The sequence below is a fragment of the Pseudophryne corroboree genome (genome assembly GCF_028390025.1).
Source record: "Pseudophryne corroboree isolate aPseCor3 chromosome 3 unlocalized genomic scaffold, aPseCor3.hap2 SUPER_3_unloc_92, whole genome shotgun sequence".
NCBI lineage: Eukaryota > Metazoa > Chordata > Amphibia > Anura > Myobatrachidae > Pseudophryne > Pseudophryne corroboree.
This window is the reverse complement of record NW_026967588.1, coordinates 268,702-294,622: the sequence shown is the minus strand read 5'-3', so window position 1 is coordinate 294,622 and position 25,921 is coordinate 268,702. Positions and strand designations below refer to the sequence as shown.

General features: G+C 46.5%; 1 protein-coding gene across 1 annotated transcript in view; it reads left to right on the top strand.

Moving 5' to 3' along the window:
* The first annotated feature begins 2,886 nt into the window (after positions 1-2,886).
* LOC134984913 (zinc finger protein 8-like) overlaps positions 2,887-25,921 on the top strand; it is a 41,367-nt gene continuing 18,332 nt past the window's right edge. The window contains exons 1-2 of the mRNA XM_063950383.1: positions 2,887-3,242; positions 25,510-25,778. Of these exons, the coding sequence (XP_063806453.1) occupies positions 2,894-3,242; positions 25,510-25,778 (618 nt within the window). The 5' untranslated portion in view covers positions 2,887-2,893. The remainder of the gene's footprint in view (positions 3,243-25,509; positions 25,779-25,921) is intronic.

Here is a 25,921-nt window from a genome sequence, read left to right as displayed (position 1 = left end):
AGGTGGGATGCCTCCGATAGTCAAGTTAGAATAATAGAAAAAGTGTGAATCTGGTGTCAATGTTAGACAGGAGTTTCTCCTAGTTCTGAACCTACTGCACCAGGTATTCCTGGTGGTCCCCCACCGGGTACTAACCTGGCCCTCAACTGTTTTGCTTCCAAGATCGGACGGTATTGGGCATGAGCAGTGAGGTAGGATAGCAGGTTATCCGTATTATTATGCAACCATCTCCTGAATCATTGATGAGAGTTCAGAAATAAATAGAAAGAAAAGATAAAGTGGATCTGCTTTTGGTGTTAGGTGATGGACACTTGTCCCACCAGCTGGGGAGCTGCCGTGGGTGGAGAGGTCCCTCAAATCACCAATGAGAGTCCTGAATCAAAGGAGTATGATATAAGGAGAACAAATCCCTGACTTAGGAAATCCGTGGTCAATATTACCTTCTATATATCCACCACAGTAACACACTGTTATTGTAGTTCTGTGGAGTAGTTATTATTGCTCTGCAGATAGTAGAATGTAGAGAATAAAGATCAGGCTATTTACAACAGCAGCATAGAATTTGGACCTGTTCTGTATCCATACGGTCTTGTGCAGGTGGGATACAGCAGTGTCAAGTGTGGTAAATGTAGAGATTGGTGAGAGCAGTTGTTGCAGAGAAGTGAAAAGTTGTTGAAAATGTATAGTGTTAGTATTTCTGCGGGTTAGAGGAGGCTTGCTAGGTTTTAGTGTCATAGAATTTAGAGTAATAGAAGAGATTGTGAAGGTGATCAGGTTGTGATCAGAGAGAGGGAAAGGAGTGTTAATGAATTCAGAAACTGAGCAGAGCCTGGTGAATACAAGATCAAGGCAGTGGCCTTCCTGATGAGTAGCGGAGTCAGACCATTGGGTGAGGCCAAAAGAAGAGGTTAGAGAGAGGAGTTTGGATGCATGAACAGATTGTGGACTGTCAAGCTATATTGATATCGACCCATAATGATGGTGGAGATGTCAGAGGATAAGATGTGTGGGAGCCAGGCAGAAAAATGTTCTAGAAATTGTTGTTTGGGTTGCCCAGGAGGACGATAGATAGCTGCAACACGCAGAGAGAAGGGGGTGAAAATCCTGATAGAGTGAACTTCAAATTATGTGAATGCGAGTGATGGAACCTGAGGTAGAACAGTGTATGTGAAAAATTGGGACAGTAAGATTCCAACCCCACCACCTTTACTATTACCAGGCCTGGGGGGGGGGGTGAAGTGGAAACCACCATGTGACAGTGCTGCAGGGGAGGCCGTGTCTGATTGTGTGAGCCAGGTTTCTGTTATAGCCAGCAGATTAAAGTTGTGAGATATGAAGATAGATGGTAATTTGTTACAAACAGAGCGTGCATTCCATAAGCCACATTTTAGTGACTTGGAGGGGGATGGGAGACACGTGATATTTATGAGGTTAGATGGATTTCTATGTTGTTTTGAGATAGCTGAGTGTGAGAGGGACAGGTGGTTGGGGCATGGATTTGGTGATATGGCACCAGCTAATAAAAGCAGAAGAGTGAGATAAATATTGGTGGATGTTTGCGAGTGTTTATTCTGGTGGCCAATTGTGGTTGTCAAAGTACTTGCAGAGAAGTAAGTATAAAGCTCATGAGTGGTTAGAAGAGGGGGTGGAGAATAGAAGCTGTAATGTGCACAGAAGGGTGAGTTTTAGGGTGAGTGTGGAACGTGTTACATTTGGTGAGAATTTCATGAATTGAAATAAGAAACAGTAGTTTGATGAACATGCTGTGGTCGTTTGTGAGATAATTTTGGGTTAAGTGGTGTAGGAATAGGTTGTTTAAGTAAGTTACCTTTCCTTGATGGTGCTCAATGTTTGTTCAACTGTTTTATTAACTGTTCGGATATCACACTTCTTAATTCCACACTTATTAAATTCCACGCAAGCTACCCCCAGCAAGCTGACCCCTTGACATTATACAGTAACACGAGGGGATGTGTCTGGGTGATGACTGGAGAGGTGACTTCTAGGAATTGGGAATGGGACATTATACAGTAACACAAGGGGATGTGTCTGAGTGATGACTGGAGAGGTGACTGCTGGGAATGGGACATTATACAGTAACACCGGGGGACGTGTCTGGGTAATGACTGGAGAGGTGACTGCTGGGAATGGGGCATTGTACAGTAACACCAGGGGATGTGTCTGGGTGATGACTGGAGAGGTGACTGTCGGGAATGGGGCATTATACAGTAACACCAGGGGACGTGTCTGGGTGATGACTGGAGAGGTGACTGCTGGGAATGGGACATTATACAGTAACACCAGGGGATGTGTCTGGGTGATGACTGTATCACTGTGTGTGTCAGGTGTCTATAAGGTGTCAGGATGTCACTGTCTATGTCTCCATGCAGGAGGGGGAGTATATAGAGGAACACAGGGGTCTGTACAAGGAAGTGATGATGGAGAATCACCGGCCCCTCACATCACTGGGTAAGAGGAGACTGTCATGTATTGTACAGGGGAGAGCAGGTATGGGGGCCCCGTTATACACACATCACCTGATAATCACATATATACACTGTACTCAGTCACTGTGTGTCCCCTACAGATGGGCCCAGTAACAGAGATACCCCAGAGAGATGTCCCCGTCCTCTGTATTCCCAGGATTGTACAGAGGAGAATCACAGGATCCCACAGGAGGATCAGGTAGGTGGGATTTAGGGTCTCCCCAATATACCAAAGTGACTGTCACTATATGATCTGTAGAGGAGCTGTGTGTCTTATACACTGATATTATACTGTTTCACCTCAGTTTGATCTGACTGTATGCAAATGTCATTTTATTATTTTTTGGGTTATTTAGGAAGAACGTCTGTCTGATATAAAGGCAGAAGATATAGAGGGAGAAGAAGAGATGTATGTGACTGATATAAAGGCAGAAGATATAGAGGGAGAAGAAGAGACGTATGTGACTGATATGAAGGCAGAAGATATAGAGGAAGAAGAAGAGACATATGTGACTGATATGAAGGCAGAAGATATAGAGGGAGAAGAAGAGACGTATGTGACTGATATGAAGGCAGAAGATATAGCGGGAGAAGAAGAGACATATGTGACTGATATAAAGGCAGAAAATATAGAGGGAGAAGAAGAGACGTATGTGACTGATATAAAGGCAGAAGATATAGAGGGAGAAGAAGAGACGTATGTGAGAAGTGATCAGCAGTGTAAGGAGGAGGAGACCCCTACAGATATCAGCACTGGTGAGTAATAAACACTTATTACAGAAGTCACATATTCTCCTCGCTCAGTTACTACAGCAATCTCTTATCCTACACCCTCCTCCGCCATCAGCCCTGTTCTCAGTTGGGTGTTTCTAACACAAGGCTATCCATGACAAATCTCACATGTAGAGAGTTATTACACACAACACTATAATGTTATTAAAAGTAACAATTAGAAGTTTATTATTAGTGATTATATATAAATGTGTATATATGTATGTATATAATTAGTATTGTTTTTTGTGGAGTGCCTAATTTATATGCATTTTGTTAGATGATGCAGGTATGAAATATTTTCTGCTATACCGTAGACTTGTGGTCACAAAATACAATTCGTATAAGATTCAGAAATTTGAATCTAGAACTTCAAGTAAAACAGATTAAAAGCTTATCACAAGTACATATCTTTATAATCACAAGACAAGCGTTTTGCACTTGTTGTCACCCTTGCATGGACGGGCTTGTACTTATCCACTCCAATTCACTCTAAATCCAAATTGTGTCAACCAACGCGTTTCATCGATAGTGACTTCTTCAGGGGTGTTTTCTGTTAAAGGCTTTATCCTCAAATATAAATTGTGTAGACTTGAAATAATTGTGTAACCTTCAGACGGTAATTGTGGACTTGTTCATGATGAACACATTCCTAATTACTTGTGAATAATAGTTCCTGGTCTGTGCAGTTCTGAGGTTATGACTTTAGGGAATGTAATGGCCAGATCCAATATTGCTCAATCTAAGGTCTCCCAGTAGCCTTACTACATACATAAATGTGTCTTGCACTCACTGTATTAACTAACAAGTGGAGTTTTAGTTCATGTATTGCTCAGTGCATTTAAGCCTGCAGCCCCCGACAAGGGATCCCACTATACTGCAGGTCCTACGCTATGCCTCAAAATAATGACCATAAAAACAGCTATCGCATTAGTGTTAAACTTAAGGTATGCTCTCAGCAGCGGAACAGTGGCCGAAAGGCTTGGATTGGTTTTCAGAGCACCAGTCTGACGTGCCACCACATCTCACGTGGCCCTCCAATTCACCAGATCTGGGACTGTGGGACTGTTTGGCTGGGTCCGGCATTGTACTGTTGGGAAAACCCTGAGAAAAAATTCCACATCCCTAAAAGGGTCCTGGTGGTGTTTCCTGTCCCTGAGGCGGATAGGAAAAAATAGGAAAACCCGCCGATTGTTGACGCATCTGTATCCAGACTCTCAAAGTAGGTGGTTGTACCCGTTCCAGGATCTACCGCCTTAAAGGAGCCGGATGATAGGAAGATTGATAACACACTTAAATCAATGTACATTGCTGCAGGGGCCATCTTGCGTCCCACTATTGCTAGTGCATGGATTGCCAAGGCTATAGTAATGTGGTCGGCTACCTTACTTGAGGATTTGGATACAATGGAAAAGGATGATGTGGCATTGTATTTATACAACATACATGATTCAGCAGGTTTTATGTTAGAGTCCATGAAAGATTTGGCTTCCATGGCTGCGGGAATTTCTTCCATGTCTGTTTCAGCTCGGGGTCTGTGGCTACGCCAGTGGTCGGCCGACGCGGATTCCAGAAAAAGTGCGAAGTCCCTACCCTATACAGGTCAGGCTCTCTTTGGAGAAGCTCTGGATGCGTGGATATCCACGGCTACGGCGGGTAAGTCTCCGTTTCTTCCCTCCGCAGCACCCGTGCAGAAAGTATTTTTCCTCTTCTGCTATGCAGTCCTTTCGGCCTCACAAGTCTAGAAAGGCCAAACCGTCCAATACCTTTTTTAAAGGAGGTTGGGTTAAGTCCAAGAAACCTGCCGCTCCTGGTTCACAGGAACAAAATCGGTACCTGCTGCACCAAAGTCCTCCGCATGACGGTGGACCGCGCAGGCGGGAGGTGGGGCCGGTAGGTTCGAGACTCAGACACTTCAGTCACGTCTGGGTTGCGTCCGGCCTGGATCCCTGGGTGTTAAATATTTTATCCCAGGGATACAAGCTGGAATTTCAGAACCTCTCCCCTCATTGTTTCTTCAAATCAGGCTTACCGACTCTGTTGGCAGACAGCACTGTATTACAAGACGCTGTCCGAAAGCTAGTGGAGGCACAGGTCATTGTACCGGTACCTCCTCTCAGGCAAACCAAAGGCTACTATTATTTTATTTATTTATTAACAGTGTCTTATATAGCGCAGCATATTCCATTGCGCTTTACAATTAGAGCAACATTAATAAAACAAAACTAGGTAAAAACAGACAAACAGAGGTAGGAAGGCCCTGCTCACAAGCTTACAATCTATAGGGAAATGGGCATAGATACACAAGGATAGATGCTATCTATTGCATAATGATCCACCAGATTGCTAGGTTCTTAATGCGTTGTACGATGATACCCCCTAATGTTGGCCAAGTGTCAGGAGGGTGTGAGAGTAAAGAAAGACAAGATATGTGATGTTATGTATACTGTACAGAGAGGATGTAATTAGATAGGGAAGCACTGAAGGTTATGTGGGTGGGTCTGGAATTTGATAGGCTTGTCTAAAGAGGTGAGTTTTCAGGGAACGTTTAAAGGTTTGGAGACTAGAGGCGAGTCTTATTGTGCGTGGGAGGGCATTCCACAGAGTGGGTAAAGCCCAGATAAAGTCCTGTAATTTTGAGTGTGTACTACTATTCGAACCTTTTTGTGGTACCGAAGCCGGATGGTTCAGTCAGGCCCATTTTGAACCTAAAATCGCTGAACCCCTTTCTAAAGGAGTTCAAGTTCAAGATGGAGTCTCTAAGGGCGGTGATATCAGGTCTGGAAGAGGGGGAATTCCTGGTATCCCTGGATATCAAGGATGCGTACCTCCACATTCCGATCTGGTCGCCGCATCAAGCTTTTCTCCGGTTTGCACTGCTAGACGATCACTACCAGTTTCAAGCACTGCTGTTCGGTCTCTCCACAGCACAGAGGGTCTTCACCAAGGTGATGGCGGAGATGATGGTTCTCCTCCGCAAGCAGGGGGTGAACATAATTCCATATCTGGACGATCTCCTGATCAAGGTGTCCTCCAGGGAGAGGTTATTGAGGTCCATTGCTCTCACGATGCAGCTGCTCAGGGAGCACGGTTGGATCCTCAACCATCCCAAATCTCATCTGGAACCGACAACGAGGCTGTCTTTCCTGGGGATGATCCTCGACACGGAGGTGAAAAGGGTGTTTCTCCCAGAGGAGAAAGTGTTGGTGATACAACCTATGGTCCGGGATGTCTTGAAGCCTACCCGGGTATCGGTTCATCAATGCATCCGCCTTCTGGGAAAGATTGTTGCCTCCTCCTGCAGTAGGGGAGATTTCATGCAAGACCCTTTCAACTGGATCTCCTGGACCAGTGGTCGGGCTCTCACCTACACATGCACAAGAGGATACGTCTGTTGCTGAAAGCAAGAATTTCACTCCTCTGGTGGCTTCAACTGCCTCACCTTCTGGAGGGCTGACAGTTCGGAGTTCAGGACTGGATCCTTCTAACCACGGATGCAAGTCTCAGAGGTTGGGTAGCAGTCACTCGAGGGGAAACCTTCCAAGGAATATGATCAAGTCAGGAGTCCCTTCTTCCAATAAACATCCTGGAGCTAAGAGCCGTGTACAATGGCCTTCTTCAAGCAGCATGCCTTCTACAGGATCGGGTGGTCCAGGTGCAGTCGGAGAATGTGACCACGGTGGCCTACATAAACCGACAAGTGCAGAGCTGCGATGTCAGAGGTGTCAAGGATCCTCCTTTGGGCGGAAAAACACGCAGTGGCGTTGTCGGCAATCTTCATTCTGGGAGTGGACAAATGGGAAGCAGACTTCCTCAGCAGACACGATCTCCATCCAGGAGAATGGGGCCTCCACCCGGAGGTGTTCGAGGAGGTAACCGGTTGGTGGGGGGTTCCTCACATAGACATGATGGCCTCCTGCGTCAACAAGAAGCTGCGGAGGTACTGTTCCAGGTCGAGTGACCCGCAGGCAGTGGCGGTAGATGCAGTGGTGACACCATGGGTGTTCCCATCGGTGTATGTGTTCCCTCCACTTCCTCTCATTCCACGAATTCTACAGCTGGTAAGAAAAACAAGGGTTCTGGCAATCCTCATTGCCCTGGACTGGCCAAGGGGGGCTTGGTACGCAGATCTGCTATTGGAAGATCCAAGGCCTCTGCCTCTTCGGGAGGATCTTCTACTACAGGGGCCGTTCGCCTATCAGGACTTACCACGGCTACGTTTGACAGCATCGTGGTTGAGCACTTGATCTTAACTTGGAAGGGTATTCCGAGCTCTGTTATTCCAAGGAAGGGGGTAACGTCTGAACATTACCATCGCATTTGGAAAAAGTATGTGTCTTGGCATGAATCCAAGAAGTTTCCTGTGGTGGAGTTTCAACTGGGGCGTTTTCTCCTATTCTTGCAAGCAGGTGTGGATATGGGCCAGAGAGTGGGATCCTTCAAAGTCCAGATTTCGGCTTAATTCATTTTCTTCTAGAAACAATTGGCTGCCCTCCCTGAGGTTCAGACCTTTTTGAAAGGGGTTCTGCACATCCAGCCTCCCTTTGTGGCGCCGACGGCACCCTGGGATTTGGACGTGGTGTTGCATTTCCTGCAATCAGATTGGTTTGAGCCTCTACAGGAGGTTGAGGTCAAGTTTCTCACGTGGAAGGCTGTCACTTTGTTGGCCTTAGTTTCTGCGCAATGTGTATCGGAATTGAGGGCCTTGTCCTGTAAAAATCCCTGTTTGGTCTTCCATGAAGATATGGCGTAACTCAGGACACGTCAACAGTTCCTTCCTAAGGTTGTGTCGGCTTTTCATATCAACCAACCTATTGTGGTGCCAGTAGCTACTGACTCCTCAATTGCTTCAAAGACCTTAGATGTTGTGAGGCCTTTGAAGATCTATGTGAAGAGGACTGCTCGTCACAGAAAATCGAACTCTCTGTCCTGTATGATCCCAAGAAAATTGTGTGTCCTGCTTCTAAGCAGACGATTTCTCGCTGGATCAGGTTCACCATCCAGCATGCATATTCTATGGCAGGATTGCCGTGTCCAAAATCTGTTCAGGCCCTCTCTACTCGTAAAGTGGGTTCTTCCTGGGCGGCTGCCAGGGGTGTCTCGGCGCAGCAACTTTGCCGAGCAGATACTAGGTCTGGGTCGAACACGTTTGCTAAGTTTTACAAGTTCGATACTTTGGCCTCTGATGACCTCAAGTTTGGTCAAGCGGTTCTACAGGAACCTCCACGCTCTCCCGCCCGTTCTGGGAGCTTTGGTACATCCCATTGGTACTAATATGGACCTCAGCATCCTTCGGAAGGTCTCCGCTCAGTGGACATACCTAAGCTAATTAGTGCTATGTATGCCATTCTATCCTTAGAAGAGGCAGTAGAGCCTGTGTTAAAAACTAAGGCAACTGTGTTTAAAACGTCCCAAAACAGCTGATGGAAATTTTGGGTTACGCCCAGTAGGAAGTTAGAATTCCAAGAAATGGAATTCCAATTATACTCGTCCAGCTGGGGACTGTTTAAAAAAAAAGGGAGGTGGCTCCCAAAGTAGATTCGCAGGTCTTAGATTGGTGTGAAAATCTACATTACTTTTGTTTTCAACATCAATAAATTATGTCATGGGGTGTGTGGCCTGACTGGAAAGGCAGCAGGAAGCAGTATAAAGGAGCTCCTGCTTATATAGGTCCTTTCTGCCTTTTACAGCTGTCCTGCGGGCTATTTCGGGCCCTTTCTTGCCCCTCTGTGTGTTTTGTAGGTTACGGAGCCGGGGAGCCATTAATTTGGCTTTTGCAGGTTGCGGCCAACACCCAGATCCAAAGCCGCGGACTAAAGTTGTGCAGTGATCCCACCGCGGACCAGACCACAGCGAGGTAGCGCTGCTACTCACCGAGGGCTGTGCGCCCTGTCCACTCTTCTGCCAAACCATGCTGTTGGAGTCGTGTGGAGAGGCTGACTGGGGATCAGCGGTGACCGTGGTGGGAGACACGGAGCGGAGCTGCTCTCCTGGCATCTGATGCAGTGCATACTACGAGGATTGGTGGCCTCAGCAGGGACGCGTCAGGTTAGTCAGCTCACCCGCCTGCAGCCTGCCTTCTCCTACTGTCCGGCCGTTGAAGCCCTGAGTCGGGGAATACATGGAGCGCTTGCCTGTCATCACTCCAGCAGTGTCCCGGCATCTCCCCCTCTCCTCCTAACCCATGGTGCTATGGGGGAATTTGGCGGAGCTGTGAATTATAGAGGACATACACGTGGGATTCCTATGCATCCAGATACGCTACCCTGCGCCACTGCATCCTAGTACCCTCTCCTCTCCTGCCTTATTACTGACCTGGTTCACCCACCATAGCCGGCCAGTTTCTTCTGATTTGGGCTTCCCTGCCAGAAGTGGCCATTTTGAAAACTGGCAATATAGCCACATGCCCTCCTGAAACCAGCCGCTTCTCTGGGAGCTACAGACACTGCCAGCCCATGATCACTGCCCTTCACTACAGCCTCAGTGATTTCCGGCAGGGACTTCTGCCGCTGCGGCCCTACCTGGGTAGTAAGTGGTCGCCTGAACTGCTTTTATTATTATTATTGCCTGGCCTCCACTCCTGCTCTGTCATCTCCCTCTGGTGGCAGACTGTGCTGATTACATCCTCCGTACTGTATGACTGCTTCTGGGGGTTTTTTCCCCTCCTGCTTCCCTCAATCCCCGCAAGATCCAATTAGAGCTCTTGGGGCATCAGTATAGCTACGGGGAAACAGTCCATGTGTCCAGGGCAGTAGCAGGCTCCAGTTGCTGGCTCCTATAAATTACTTTACCGCTCAAGGATGGCACCTTCTTGCGATTACCCATAAACAACTGACCTCACAATATTTCTGTAACCGATGGCCACTGTGGGTCTATGCTCACTGATGTCTCCCTATTTCCACACTTCAATACTTCTGCTATGTCGCTACTGGCCTCCTGACCTTGTTCTCTAATCTCCGTAATGTTATGCTGAAGAATGGGCAGAGCTGGAAAATCATCTCATAAGAAAGCTAAACCTTGTCCTCAACAGGAATCCTCTCAAACTGACTTGAGACCTTTTCTTCCTAATCAACTAACATTGAGCCCCAGTCATGATCATTCAGAATCTTCTCCCATCCCGTCTTCTCCAAGTCCTTCCATGATGGCTTAAACCCATTGTTTAAACTCGTTGTTTAAACCCATGGCAAGCCAGGTGGGCTCTCTTCTTCTCTCGGTTCTCCTTCAAACTCTTTAACTGCCAAGGAACCTTAAATCGAAGAGCAGATGCACTTTCTCGTTCTTTTCAAACGGATGATTCACTGAACTCCTCTGAGAAACAATTGATTATGAATCCGGCTTCATTTGCTTCAACTCGTACTGTTCCTCTACCTCCTCCGGAGAGAACTTCTGTAGCACCAAAATTTTGCATGAAATTACTTACGTGGGCTCATTCTTCATATTTCATAGGTCATGCCGGTGGTCTTAAGACTCTCAAATTCATTCAGCGATTATACTGGTGTCCTCATCTTAAAACGGATGTCCTTGAATTTGTAGCAGCCTTTTCCAAGTGTGTTCAACATAAAAGTCCACGAACATCTCCCTCGGGTCTTAATCATCCACTTCCAACACCTCAAAAGCCTTGTACTCACATCTCTATGGATTTCATAACCGATTTGCCAGTCTCCAGAGGGCACAACACCATTTGGGTCATTGTGGAATGATTTTCGAAGAAGGCTCACTTCATACCCCTCACCGGTCTTCCCTCTGCTCCTCAGCTATCCAAATTGTTTTTCTCATATATTTTTAATTTGCTTGGCCTTCCACAGGAAATAGTTTCTGATCAGGGTCCTCAATTTGCCACCAAGTTCTGGAAAGCTCTCAGCTCTGTCCTAGGAATCAAGTTGTACTTCTCTTCAGCCTACCATCCCCAGACTGACGGACAGACTGAAAGAGTCGACCAAGATCTGGATACTTTCTTACGGACGTTCATGTCCCCTGCTCAGGAAGACTGGATGGATTACCTCCCATTTGCTGAGTTTGCATACAATAACCTATATCATTCTTCTACCAATTCCACTACTTTCTTCATTAACTATATTTTTCATCCACTAGTTCCTTCCTTTTAATCTCTCCCACCTCTTGAGGTTCCTGCTGCTGAATCCGCTCTTCATCAGTTCACTAAGATTTGGAGACAAATAAATAAGGCGCTACTTAATACTTTCCAGAAATAAAAGACCTACGCTGATCGGAAACATAGGGCTGTTCCTAGTCTCAAAGTGGGAGATTGTGTTTAGATATCCACCAGAAACCTCAGACTCAAAGTTCCTTCCAAAAAGTTTGCTCCAAGATTCATCGGTCCATATCCTATTAAGAGTGTTGAATCCTGTTTCTTACAAGGTAAAACTGCCTCCCTATTTGAAAATTCCCAATGCCTTTCACATTTCTCTGCTAAAGCCTCTTGTACTAAATCATTTCCAGGCAGCTTTCCCTTAACCTCCCAAGGTTCAAGCAGCTCAAAATGAGGAATTCGAGGTTCATAAGTTTCTTGACTTCTTCAAGAGGTATGGTCGTCTCCAGTATCTCATAGATTGGAGAGGATATGGTCCGGAGGAAAGATCTTGGGTGGCTGCAGAGGATGTTCATGCTCCAAGACTGAATTGTGCCTTTCATGCCAAGAATCCCACTAAGCAGCGTGGGTGTTCGGAGACCACCTTAAAAAGAGGGGTACTGTCAGCATCCGGAATCTTACCACTGGTTCTGGTCCCTGCGGCCTTCCTCTTAGCTGGCTGGTGTTGCTGCGATGGATAGGAACTACAGCAGCAAGGTCCTCCGGTGCGGCTGCCGGGGGTCTGGAGGCCGGGGTCCGGGTCCTGGGGAGCGGAGCATGGTAGCCGGAGGTGTCTGTTTCCAAGTTTCCTGTTGCTGGAGTGCAGCATCTTGGAGGCTGAGGCCAGAGGTAGTGGCTCTGTGCTGGTTCCACATGTGTCCTCTGTGCAGGGAGCCACCATGTTGGATACAAATCCAAGACAATAGGTATCCCAGTTTGTGTCCAACCAATCCAGCTTCCCTTATAAAAAGGGGTTGATGCTTAGCTATGTTGTCAGTACTTCAAGTTACTTGCTGCTGTAAGGTGCCCTGCGCTCTTCGTTCAGACTTCTCTCCTAATCGTTGTGTATGATTGTGGTCTCATTAAAACTTAATTCCTCTTTCTTCAGTGTATCATTCTTGGTCATTGTCCTCATTGCCTACCCCTCTACATCTTCGGGCCTAAGTCTTCAATCCATGAGTAAGAACTACTTTCAGCCACCTTGTTTCCTTCCTTTGCCGATAACTGCTCCCTCAGTCAATTATCAGTCGTCAGATCCCCAACTCAAGCCAAGCGTGACATGGAAGAAGGGGAATTCCTGGTTTCACTGGATATTACGGATGCGTATCTTCACATCCCAATATGGCCGCCTCTTCAGGCTTACCTCAGCTTTGCACTGCAGGATAGTCATCACCAGGTGCAGGCCTTGCCTTACGGTCTCTCATCAGCACTGATGATGTTATCAGGGGTGATGGCAGAGATGTTGCTACAACTCCGCAAGCAGGAATTGAACATCGTTTCATACTTGGACGCTCTCATCATATTGGCTATATTCAGAGTACAGTTGATGGAAAAGATCAGCCTTCCAACACGACTACTCACGGATCATGGGTGGATTCTCAATCTGCAGAAATCCCACCTAGAACCTACGCAGAGGCTTCAGTTCCTGGTAATGATACTGGACATGGTGTTCAGAAGGTGTTCCTTCCTATGGAAAAGGCAAAGATAATTCAGACGATGGTACGTTCCATTTTGAAGCTGAACAAAATCACGGTACATCTTTGCATACGCTTACTGGGAAAGATGATGGCCTCCTACGACGCAATTCGGTACAGAAGATTTCATGCATGACCATTCCAGCTGAATCTGCTGGACAAATGGTCTGGTCACATCTGCATATGCGCCAGATGATATGCCTTTCACCAAATGCCAGGATTTCCCTCTTATGGTGGTTGCTGATCTCCCTCCCGGAGGGTCGACATTTCGGAATTCATCATTGGATTCTGGTGACAATGGATGCAAGCCCCCATGGTTGGGGTGCAGTGACCCTAGGGGCTTGGTTCCAGTGAAGGTGCTCTGATCAAGAGGCTTCATTTCCGATAAATGTTTTGGAACTCAGGGCGATTTATAATTCCCTTCTGCTGACCTCTTTATATCCTTCAGTATCAGGCCATACAGGTATGGTCGGAAAACGCACCAACTGGGGCGTACATAAACCAACAAGGAGGTCCAAACAGCAGAGCTGCAATGAGGGAGGTGTCACAGATACTCCTCTGGGTGTAGCGGAATCCCAAGGCCATTTCCCCCATATTAATTCAGAGAGTAGACAGTTGGGGAGCAGACTTCCTCAGTAGGCATGATCTGCACCTGGGGGAATTGGGCCTGTACCCGCAAGTGTTTTAGCAGATATTTCATCGGTGGGGCTACCCCAAATCAACTTGTTGGGTTCTCAGCTAACCAAGAAGCTTCTGCATTACTGTTCTGGGATGAGGGATCCACAGGCCGCAGCAGTGGACGCTCTGGAGACACCATTGATTTACTGGTTGGTGTACTTGTTCCCTCCAGTTCCTCTAATTCCAAGAGTTCTCAAAGGACTTAAAGTGACAGGGTTCAGGCAGTTCTGATTGCCCCAGACTGGCCCCGTAGACATTCTAGCCTTATTGCTCGTAGGCCCCTGGCCTCTGCCAATTCAGGATGATCATCTTACACAAGGGCCGTTCATCTATCCAGATTTACCACGGCTACGTTTGATGCAATGGAAATATATTGGGAGGATTTTTGCCAGTAAAGAGATTCCGGGCAAGGTTATCTCGACTATGCTGAAAGCCGGCCAAATGGTCGCATCAAAACATTACCATCGCATATGGAAGAAATGTGTCTCTTGGTGTGAGGGTCAACAGTATTCTGCTGTGGATTTTCATCTGGGACATTTCTAGCACTTCCTGCAGGCTGTTGTGGATGTGAGCCTATGTTTAGGCTCCATAAAAGTTCAAATCTCAGCCATGTCTTTTTCTTCCAGGGAACAATTGGGTGTTCTCCCAGTGGTCCAAATGTTCTTGAGAGGTGTCCTTTATATTCGACCACCCTTTGTGCCTCCCACAGCGACGTGAGTTCTCAATTTGGTTCTGGCCTTTCTCTAATCGGTTTGATTAAACCTTTCCACAAGGTAGCCATGGAGTATTTGACATGGCAGGCTATCATGTTGTTGGCCTTGGCCTCAGTGAGGTGTGTTTTGGAATTAGGGGCCTTATCCTGTAAGAGTCCTTCTCTGGTGTTTTATGAGGATAGAGCGGTGCTTAAAACTCGCTAGACATTCTTGCCTAAGGTGGTGTCAGCATTTCATATCACTTGGCCGATGGTGGTTCTGGTGGTCACTGGCACGTCTTACACCAATATCCTTGGACGTGGTTCGGGCTTTGGAGATTTATGTCAAGAGGCCAGCTCATCTCAGAAAATCAGACTCACTTTTTTTTTTTATATGATTCTTCAAAGATTGGTTGTCCTGCTTCGAAGCAGGTTTATTCAGGCCCGCTCCACATGGTAAGTGGGTTCTTCCTAGGTAGCTGCCCGGGGTATCTCAGCTTTGCAGTTATGCTGGGCAGCTACTTGGTTGGGTTCGAACACGCTGTAAAGTTTTAAAGGTTCAACACCTTGGCTACTGAGGACCTTCAGTTTGGTCAGTTTTGATGGGGTCTCAGCACTCTCTCACCCGGTTTATAGTTTTGGAACTTACCCATGGTACTAAGACCATCCCAGTATCCCCTTGGACATTAGAGAAAATAGGATTTGAATACATACTGGTAAATCCTTTTCTCGTAGTCCATAGGGGATACTGGGACCCGCCTCTGTGCTTTGATATTTTCCAGCAAGAGTTGTTCTTGTGTGTTGTGGTTTGGGTCTAGTTTTGATGTCCCTATTTTCAAGTTGTGGTTCGTATTGCTATCCTCGTGTTGTGTGCTGGTTCATTCTCTCACCACTTTCTTGTCTCTTTTCCTCCTTTCAAAGTATGTCCGTCTCCTCGGGCACCGTTTTCCTAGAAAGAGTCTACATGAAGGACATAGAGGGGAGGAGCCAGCACACTCTGAAGAAGTTTTAAAGTGACAGGCTCCAATGGACCCCATCTATACCCCATGGTACTAAGACCATCCCAGTATCCCCTACAGACTACGAGAAAAGGATTTACCGGTAGGTATTAATATCCTATGTTTTCAGTATAGCAGGGCCATCCTCGGTTGAAGGTATCACTGCGAAGGCGCCGTTTCGCATTTGTATTGCACATTTCCTTGGGTGGAATAGACGCTTTTTGGCCAGCGTCACAGGAGAAATATCTACAGATTATTCAGGCACTCAGCTGTGGACGAGGAATACAAAGAAGCCTGTAGAATGCGTTCTTTAATATGAAAAAAGTGGACCCTGAGCAGAGTGTCCCTCGGTGCTTGGATAGGAGCCTGTTTGTACTTTGGGAGTCTATGGATCCTATCAATAAGAAGGTCAGCGGCAGAAGCCTTCTGTGAAAGTTTCTGAAAAGAGGACCGTGGCATAATCATAGAGCTCAGCATTTGTAACAGAATCCAGAACGCCCATTATTCTGATATTATTTCTCCGAGACCTGTCTTCTAAATCAATGACTTTATCACAAATAGAGACCATGTCTTCCTGAAGGGTGTCATGTGCTGAAATCAGATCTTTGTGAGACGCAACAATCTCTTTCATCTTAGTCTGTACGAGTGCCAATCTCACTGATACTGGACCTCAAAGCTTGAATATTAGAGTTAAGTTCTGAGGTTATTTCAGTCCTTAAATCTAGATAACATAGAATGTATAGAGCGTAGAGTAACAGGACCATCTAGAGTGTCTTAAGATGTCTTCAGCCATTACAGCTGGGCTGTGCGTCTGACAAGAAGAAGCAGATGATGTTGTAGCGGTCTCAGAAGGACCACCTGAATTTGAGGTACCAAAGAGATGGACAGGTGGGACCGATTTGGTACCTTTTTAACCTTTTTTGGAAGCATGATAAGCCGGCAACAAAGAGACTGACCTCTCAGAGATAGGAAAATACAAAGATCTATAAATAAAAGGAGCAGTAGTACGCTGTCAGGAGGTTACATCAAGATGACTCAGTTCAAAATTACATTCTTAGTCGGGGTGACGGGGGTATCCGAGCCAAAATTTCAAGTAAACATGATGTAATGCAACTCAAATAACACAGTAATGACCGAGAAATTCCACTAGACGTCAGCGTGATCACAGACGTGAAGTACTCAGCACAGAGAGACACAAATGGCAAAATACACTGCTCAAAAAAATAAAGGGAAAACTAAAATAACACATCCTAGATCTGAATGAAATATTCTTATTAAATACTTTGTTCTTTACATAGTTGAATGTGCTCACAACAAAATCACACAAAAATGATCAATACAAATCAAATTTATTAACCCATAGAGGTCTGGATTTGGAGTCACCCTCAAAATTAAAGTGGAAAAACACACTACAGACTGATCCAACTTTGATATAATGTTCTTAAAACAAGTCAAAATGAGGCTCAGTAGTCTGTGTTACCTCCACGTGCCTGTATGACCTCCCTACAACGCACACAAGTGGTTCAGGTAGTGCAGCTCATCCAGGATGGCACATCAATGCGAGCTGTGGCAAGAAGGTTTGCTGTGTCTGTCAGTGTAGTGTCCAGAGCATGGAGGCGCTACCTGGAGACAGGCCAGTACATCAGGAGATGTGGAGTAGGCCGTAGGAGGGCAACAACCCAGCAGCAGGACCGCTACCTCCGACTTTGTGCAAGGAGGAACAGGAGGAGCACTGCCAGAGCCCTGCAAAGTGACCTCCAGCAAGCCACAAATGTGCATGTGTCTACTCAAACGATCAGAAACAGACTCCATGAGGGTGGTATGAGGGCCCGACGCCCACAGGTGGGGGTTGTGCTTACAGCCCAACACCGTGCACGACGTTTGGCATTTGCCAGAGAACACCAAGATTGGCAAAATCGCCACTGGTGCCCTGTGCTCTTCACAGATGAAAGCAGGTTCTTACTGAGCACATGTGACAGACGTGACAGAGTCTGGAGACGCCAAGGAGAACGTTCTGCTGCCTGCAAAATCCTCCAGCATAACCGATTTGGCAGTGGGTCAGTAATGGTGTGGGGTGGCATTTCTTTGGGGGGCCGCACAGCCCTCTATGTGCTCGCCAGAGGTAGCCTGACTGCCATTAGGTACTGAGATGAGATCCTCAGACCCCTTGTGAGACCATATGCTGGTGCGGTTGGCCCTGGGTTCTTCCTAATGCAAGACAATGCTAGACCTCATGTGGCTGGAATGTGTCAGCAGTTCGTGCAAGATGAAGGCATTGATGCTATGGACTGGCCCGCCCGTTCCCCAGACCTGAATCCAATTGAGCACATCTGGGACATCATGTCTCGCTCCATCCACCAATGCCACGTTGTACCACAGCCTGTCCGGGAGTTGGCGGATGCTTTAGTCCAGGTCTGGGAGACGATCCCTCAGGAGACCATCCGCCACCTCATCAGGAGTATGCCCAGGTATTGTAGGGAAGTCATACAGACACGTGGAGGCCACACACACTACTGAGCCTCATTTTGACTTGTTTTAAGGACATTACATCAAAGTTGGATCAGCCTGTAGTGTGTTTTTCCACTTTACTTTTGAGGGTGACTCCAAATCCAGACCTCCATGGGTTAATAAATTTGATTTCCATTGATAATGTTTGTGTGATTTTGTTGTCAGCACATTCAACTATGTAAAGAACAAAGTATTTAATAAGAATATTTCATTCATTCAGATCTAGGATGTGTTATTTTAGTGTTCCCTTTATTTTTTGAGCAGTATATATTCAGTGAATAAATCCACAAAATAATATACTGTGAGGTTGTAATCAGAGTGTAATGAGCTGTACTCAGACGATACTTGATACTGGGCTCTGCATGTAGACTGAGAGGAAGGTGATTATAGTGGTACCATATAAATAGAAGGTAGTTTCACCTCCAGGCAAATGCTTCAATTTAGTGTAGTGACCCCGGTCCGGCCATCAGGACACATATTTATATTAAACCTTATTGAAGGCAGAAGGCAAAGCATGTGATGGCCGGGCACCAGGATCCAAAATGGCAGTCATCTCACTTCCCAATATCACCGCTGGGCTCCGGTGACTGTGGGCAGCCCGTTCTGTCCCCAGCAGTAGCGGGAGCTGAGCACCCATGTTATCTGAAGAGCAAGTACTCCTGCCTGAGCCAAAAGCACCTCCAAGTCAGGTGTCTGGAGCGTACAGGAAAGACTGGGCGCACATAGCCCCAGAATACAGCCCATGGCTTCATAGGCGTCACTAGGCTGCGGCAATGAACGGTGCCCAGAGTGAGCGGAGCGAGCGGCTTTAGGGCAGTAGGAGTAGGTGACTTAATAGATTGGGTCTTGGTCCCAGCAGTGGCTGACAGCTATCAGGTAGGGTAGATAAGAAGTCACTTAGTGAGGTGAGCTCCAGAAAGCACGTCTGGATGGACCACGCTCCTCTTATTTATTATTTTATATACTAACAGGGGTGACAGGTGTGGTACATCCCTGCAAAGGCAGATCCAATCTCTTTCTCATCAGACTCTGCTGTCTTCCCTGCACTCTCACTCAGATGTACACTGCTGCCATTAGCACACGTATGAGAAGCAGAAGTATGGCGGCAGCTGTATAGATTCTGATATGTAATTCTCTATATCATACTTACCGTACACACATCATCCTTATTACTATTGAGAATATAGAGGTAAAACACTGATGATGTAAAAATAGGATTTTAATTACCTACCAAAAATCCTTTTCTCGTAGTCTGTAGAGGATGCTGGGGTCCATTTAGTACCATGGGGTATAGACCGTTCTTTTGGGAGCCACTGGCACTTTAAGAGTTTAATAGTGTGGGCTGGTTTCCCTCTATGCCCCTCCTACCAGACTCAGTCTAGAAACTGTGCCCGAGAACACAGACATACTTTGAGAGAAGGAAATACACAGATAGTGGTGAGATTCACACCAGCTCACACATAACAAAAAGGAAAGCCAAACTAACCAACTTGGAATAATTCAGCAACGGCTGAAGCAACAATACTGAACTAAGTAACAATGCAGTAATACGTAACACAGGGCAGGCGCCCAGCATCCTCTACGGACTACGAGAAAAGGATTTACCGGTAGGTAATTAAAATCCTATTTTCTCTTACGTCCTAGAAGATGTTGGGGTCCATTTAGTACCATGGGGATGTACCAAAGCTCCCAGTACAGGAGGGAGAGTGCTGAGGTTCCTGCAGAACTGATTGACCAAACTTGAGGTCCTCAGAGGCCAAAGTATAAGACTTGTAAAACTTAGCAAACGTGTTCGACCCTGACCAAGTAGCTGCTCGGCAATGCTGAATAGCCGAGACACCCCGGGCAGCTGCCCAGGAAGAACCTACTTTACGGGTAGAGTGGGTCTGAACAGATTTTGGAATTGGCAATCCTGCCATGGATTAAGCATGCTGGATAGTACGCCTGATCCAGCGTGAAATTGTCTGCTTAGAAGCAGGACACCCAATCTTGTTGGGATCATAAAGTACAAATAGTGCGTCCGACTTCCTGTGACGAGTAGTTCTCTTCACATAGATTTTCAAAGCCTGCACGACATCCAAGGACTTTGAGGTAATTGAGGTGTCAGTAGCCACTGGCACCACAATAGGTTGGTTTATATGAAAAGCCGACACAACCTTAGGGAGAAATTGCTGACGCGTTCTGAGCTCAGCTCTATCCTCATGGAAAATCAAGTAGGGGCTCTTGTGCGACAATGCCCCCAATTCTGACACACGTCTGGCAGAAGCCAAGGCTAACGTGACCGCCTTCCAAGTAAGAAACTTTACGTCCACCTCCTGTAAAGGTTCGAACCAATCCGATTGCAGGAACTACAGCACCACGTTAAGATCCCAAGGTGCCATAGGAGGCACAAAGGGTGGTTGGATGTGCAGAACTCCCTTCAAGAAAGTCTGAACCTCAGGGATAGCAGCCAATTGTTTCTGGAAGAACATAGACAATGCCAAAATCTAGACCTTGATGGGAACCCAAGCGTAGGTCAACATCCACACCTGCTTGCAGAAAGAGGAGAAAATGTCCCAGTTGAAACTCCACCGTAGGAAACTTTTTGGATTCACACCAAGACACATACTTTTTCCAAAGCCGATTGTAATAATTAGACGTTACTCCCTTCCTAGCTTGGATCAGAGTAGGAATAACCTTATTTGGAATACCCTTCTGAGCTAAGATCTGGCGTTCAACCTCCATGCCGTCAAACGTAGCTGGGGTAAGTCTTGATAGGTAAACAGCCCCTGCAGTAGAAGGTCCTCGTGAAGAGGAAGAGGCCTTGGATCCTCCAGCACTAATGCCAGAAAATCCGCGTACCAAGTCCGCCTTGGCCAGTTCAGAGCAATGATGATCACCGGAACTCTTGATCTTTTTATTAGTTTGAGAATCCTTGGGATGACTGGAAGTGGAGGGAACACATACACTGAGTGGAACACCCACGGAGTCACCAGGGCGTCCACCGCCACTGCCTGTGGGTCTCGTGACCTGGAACAGTACCTCCAAAGCTTCTTGTTGAGGCGAGAGGCCATCATGTCTATCTGAGGTACACCCCATCGGCTTGTTACCTCTGTAAATACCTCCGGGTGGAGGCTCCATTCTCCTGGTGTCTGCTGAGGAAGTCCGCTTCCCAGTTGTCCACTCCCGGAATGAAGATCGCCGACAGTGCCAGTGTGTCTTTCTGCCCAGCGGAGGATTCTTGTTCCCTCTAACATTGCAGCTCTGCTCTTCGTTCCACCATGCCTATTTATGTAGTACACCACTGTGATGTTGTCCGACTAAACCGGAATGACTCGATCTTGCAGAAGATGAGCCGCTTGTAGAAGGCCATTTGTATATGACCTTTAGTTCCAGAATGTTTATTGGAAGGACCAATTCCTGGCTTGACCACTTTCCTTGGAAGTTTTCTCTCTGGGTGACTACTCCCCAAACTTTGAGGCTTGCATCCGTGGTTAGAAGAATCCAAGTCTGAATCCCGAACATGCGGCCCTCGAGCAGGTGCCCGCTTGTAGATGGCCATTTGTATATGACCTTTAATTCCAGAATGTTTATTGGAAGGACCAATTCCTGGCTTGACCACTTTCCTTGGAAGTTTTCCCCCTGGGTGACTACTCCCCAACCTTTGAGGCTTGCATCCGTAGTTAGAAGAATCCAAGTCTGAATCCCGAACCTGCGGCCCTCGAGCAGGTGCGAAGTTTGCAGCAACCAGAGTAGTGAATTTCTGGCTTTCGGCGACAGGCATATCCGCCGGTGCATGTGAAGATGAGATCCCGACCACTTGTCCAGGAGATCCAGCTGGAAGAACTGTGCATGGAATCTGCCGTATTGTAGAGCCTCGTAGGAGGCTACCATCTTCCCCAGAAGGCGAATGCACCGATGAACCGATACCCGGGGAGGTTTCAAGTCATCTCGGACCATTGATTGGATGACCAACGCTTTCTCCAGCGGTAGATGCACCCTCTGCACTTCTGTGTCGAGTATCATCCCCAGGAAGGGCAATCTCCTTGTCGGTTCCAAATGTGACTTTGGAAGGTTTAGGATCCACTCATGATCCCAGAGTAGTTGTTGTGAGCGCAATACTCTGCAACAGCTTCTCCTTGGAAGATGCCTCTATCAGCAGTTCATCCAGATATGGAATTATGTTCACTCCCTGTTTGCGTAGGAGGAGCATCATCTCCGCCATGACCTTGGTGAACACCCTCGGTGCTGTGGAGAGGCCAAATGGCAATGTCTGGAACTAGTAGTGACAGTCCTGTAGTGCAAACCGTAGATAGGCTTGGTGAGGTGGCCAGATCAGAATGTGAAGGTACGCATCCTTGATATCCAGGGATACTAGGAATTCCCCCTCCTCCAGACCTGAGATCACCGCTCTCAGAGACTCCTTCTTGTTTTGGAAAACCCTCAAGTTAGGGGTTCAACGACTTCAGGTTCAATATAGGCCTTAACGAACCATCCGGTTTTGGTACCACAAACAGGTTTGAGTAATAACCCTTGGTTTTTGGGTGAGGTGGAACTGAAACATTGACATTTGTTTGTACCAATTTGTGAATGGCTTCCTGTAGAATAGCACTTTCTGTCAGCGAAGCTGGTAAGCATGATTTGAAGAATCTGTGAGGTGGGAGTTCCTGAAACTCCAGTCTGTACAGTCTGTACCCCTGGGTAACAATATCTGTCACCCAGGGGTCTAGGCATGATGACGCCCAGACGTGACTGAAATCTTTTAGTCTCACTCCCACCTGCCTGATCTGCAGGCTGAGATGTCCACTGTCATTCTGAGTGTTTGGAGGAAGCAAAACCTGGTTTCTGTTCCTGGGAACATGTTGGTGAGGTTTTTTGGATCTTCCCTGACCTCCACTAAAGAAGGTGGGAGGGGGTTTGGATTTTTTAAATTTTGCGGTCCAAAAGGACTGCAGTGTAGGTGTAGGATAAGATTTCCTAGCTGGTGGTGCTGCGGAGGGAAGAAATGTCGACTTACCTGCAGTCGCCGTGGAAATCCATGCATACAATGCATTCCCAAATAGTGCCTGACCTGTGAATGGCAGGTTCTCCACACTTTTCTTGGATTCTGCATCCGCAGTCCATTGGCGTAGCCAGAGTCCCCTGCGTGCCGAGACAGCCATAGAAGTAGCAGGCCAATGTCCTTCATGGCCTCCACCATGAAACCTGCAGAATCCTGTATGTGACGTAAAAAGTCAATGTCACTCCTATACATAGTATCTAAATCCTCTAGTAATGTGCCTGACCACTTTACTATGGCTTTAGAAATCCACGCACAAGCAATAGTGGGCCTTAAAGCCATGCCTGTAGCAGTTTACAGTGATTTGAGCGTAGTCTCAATCTTGCAGTCAGCCGGCTCCTTTAAGGCGGTTGAATCAGGGACAGGTAAAACCACCTTTTTAGACAGCCTAGATACAGAAGCATCTACTGTAGGTGAGTTTTCCCACTTCTTCCTATCCTCTTCAGGGAAAGGGAAAGCAATGAGAATTTTTTTAGGGATCTGGAATTTTTTCTCTGGGTTTTCCTAGGATTTTTCAAACAAAGAGTTTAACTCCTTAGAAGCAGGGTAGGTAAGCAAGGATTTCTTATTTACTGTAATATAAGATTCTTCTACTTGTCCTGGAACCTTCTCAGAAATATGCAAAACATCCCTAATGGCTTCAATCATTAGCTGCACCCCTTTAGCAATAGATGCACCTCCCCCTGCATATCCCCATCACCGTCCCCTGTATCAGAGTCGGTATCAGTGTCAGCTTGCATTATCTGGGAAAGTATATGTTTTTGGGGTATGTAGGTGGGGTATTAGATGAAGTAGTGGGAGCTGAATACTTCATACCCACTACAGATTGTCTCAAAAACTGCATCTCTTTCTCAGTATGTGACATCCTTGTTGAAATCTGGGATATCATTCCCCTTAAAGAATCCACCCATGGGTGTTCAGATTCAGAAGGCTGAGACAGGATATTGCAGTCCTGATTACATGGTATAGACTCCTCAGGAGAATATACACACTTTGCAGCACAGGACACAGAGTCCTTAGACATGGTAATGTGGATATACACACTTACACACACACACAGGAAAATGTCAGACACAGTTTCCCCCAGAGTACCTTCAGAGAGTCACAGAATATAAGGAGCCAGCCACACAGCGCCCCTGTAGGTAGTTATTATGATAAAAGCCCGGCGCTGACTGACTGACCTTAATAGGGAGGGCAGCGCTCCCTGTCAGTGTCCTAGTTCCTATAATCTGCAGGGAGAAAATGGCGCTGGTTAGTGCTGGATCCGCTCTGAGAGGAAGCCCCGCCCCTTATAATGGTGCCCGGCTTCCCGCACTAATTGTTTATAATGGCCTGAGGATTTTAGTGATAACAGGGGGATTAGCCCCTGTTAGCTGCGTGACCAGTGTAGGGTTTATCCGTGCTGGCTCAGGACGCCCCTCAAAGCGCCTACACTGTGTGTTGCTGAGCCTTCCTGGAGCGCAGCCTGTCAGAGCTGCGCTCCCACCCTTGTGCTGCCATACCCTGCTGCTAACCGGGACGCTGGCACTGTACTCACTTTTCTTTCTTCTGGCTCTGTTAGGTAGTGGCGGCTGTGCTACGGGAGTGAGCACTTGCCTCATGGTCTTGCGATCAGCACCCTCAGGAGCTCAGTGTCCTGTCAGCAGAGTAGAGAACCATTAACTCTTCAGGAAGTTGGTTCCTACTCCTCCCCCTTAGTCCCACGAAGCAGGGAGGCTGTTGCCAGGAGCTTTCCTGTAACCTAACTAACTCTAGAAAATAAAAAACTAAGAAAAGTCCTAGGAGCTCCCCTAGCTGTGACCGGCTCCTCCGGGCACATTTTCTAAACTGAGTCTGGTAGGAGGGGCATAGAGGGAGGGGCCAGCCCACAGTATTAAACTCTTAAAGTGCCAGTGGCTCCCAAAGGACTTGTCTATACCCCATGGTACTAAATGGACCCCAGCATCCTCCAGGACGCAAAAGAAAGTAGATTATAACCTAGCAGATGATGATGATTACAGGATATGATATGGTGTATTGCATGTAAAGTACCTTGTTCCACACCTACTCTGCTGTAGCAATATACCTTATATATGGGTAACACATGTACAGGCTTACCAGCTTATGAGCACACACATAAAGGAATGCTACCTTACCAATGCTTCCAGGAGTAACGTTAGGAGACATTTCTCTGATCCATCAACTCATATGACTGATGTTATTGTTCATCTAGAGTCTCCAATTCATACGATATGTTCCCCATCCATTGTTTTACATTGGTGCTGACATAGGACTTGGCGAGTGACTACATCTCCATTTATTCTTCATGGTTAGTTACCAGTACAAGAGAGAGATATATCTAAGTCTTATTATAATATTACATTTGTTATTGTGAGTGTTCTCAGGAGGGTGGACACAATGATAGTCTGAGACACAATATTATAAAGCCTTCATTAAAAGTTATGTTTTATTATACACACACATTTACAATTAAGTGTCCCAGAGAGTCGTCTTCTATTGTTTACAAGATTAATATTGTTACAGAAAATATCACATTACCATAATGTGTTTTATTTCAAGCAGATGGACACACAAGCAGGAATATCTCAGAAGGACATCTAATGTTATCTCCGGATTGTGAAATAAAAGATAATGACAGTAGACAGAAATCTCCAGGAGATAACCCCATTACCCCAATTATACATCTAGCTCTATCAGCTGATCCCTCTGATCCTGGGAAATGTTCTCTTGATCACACACAGCCTATTAACCCACAGATAAGTAAGGCAGGTGAAAGGCCATTTCCATGTTCTGAGTGTGGGAAATGTTTTCCATACAAATCAGATCTTGTTAGACATCAGAGACATCACACAGGTGAGAAGCCATTTCCATGTTCTGAGTGTGGGAAATGTTTTGCACAAAAATCAGATCTTATTAAACATCAGAGACATCACACAGGTGAGAAGCCATTTCCATGTTCTGTGTGTGGGAA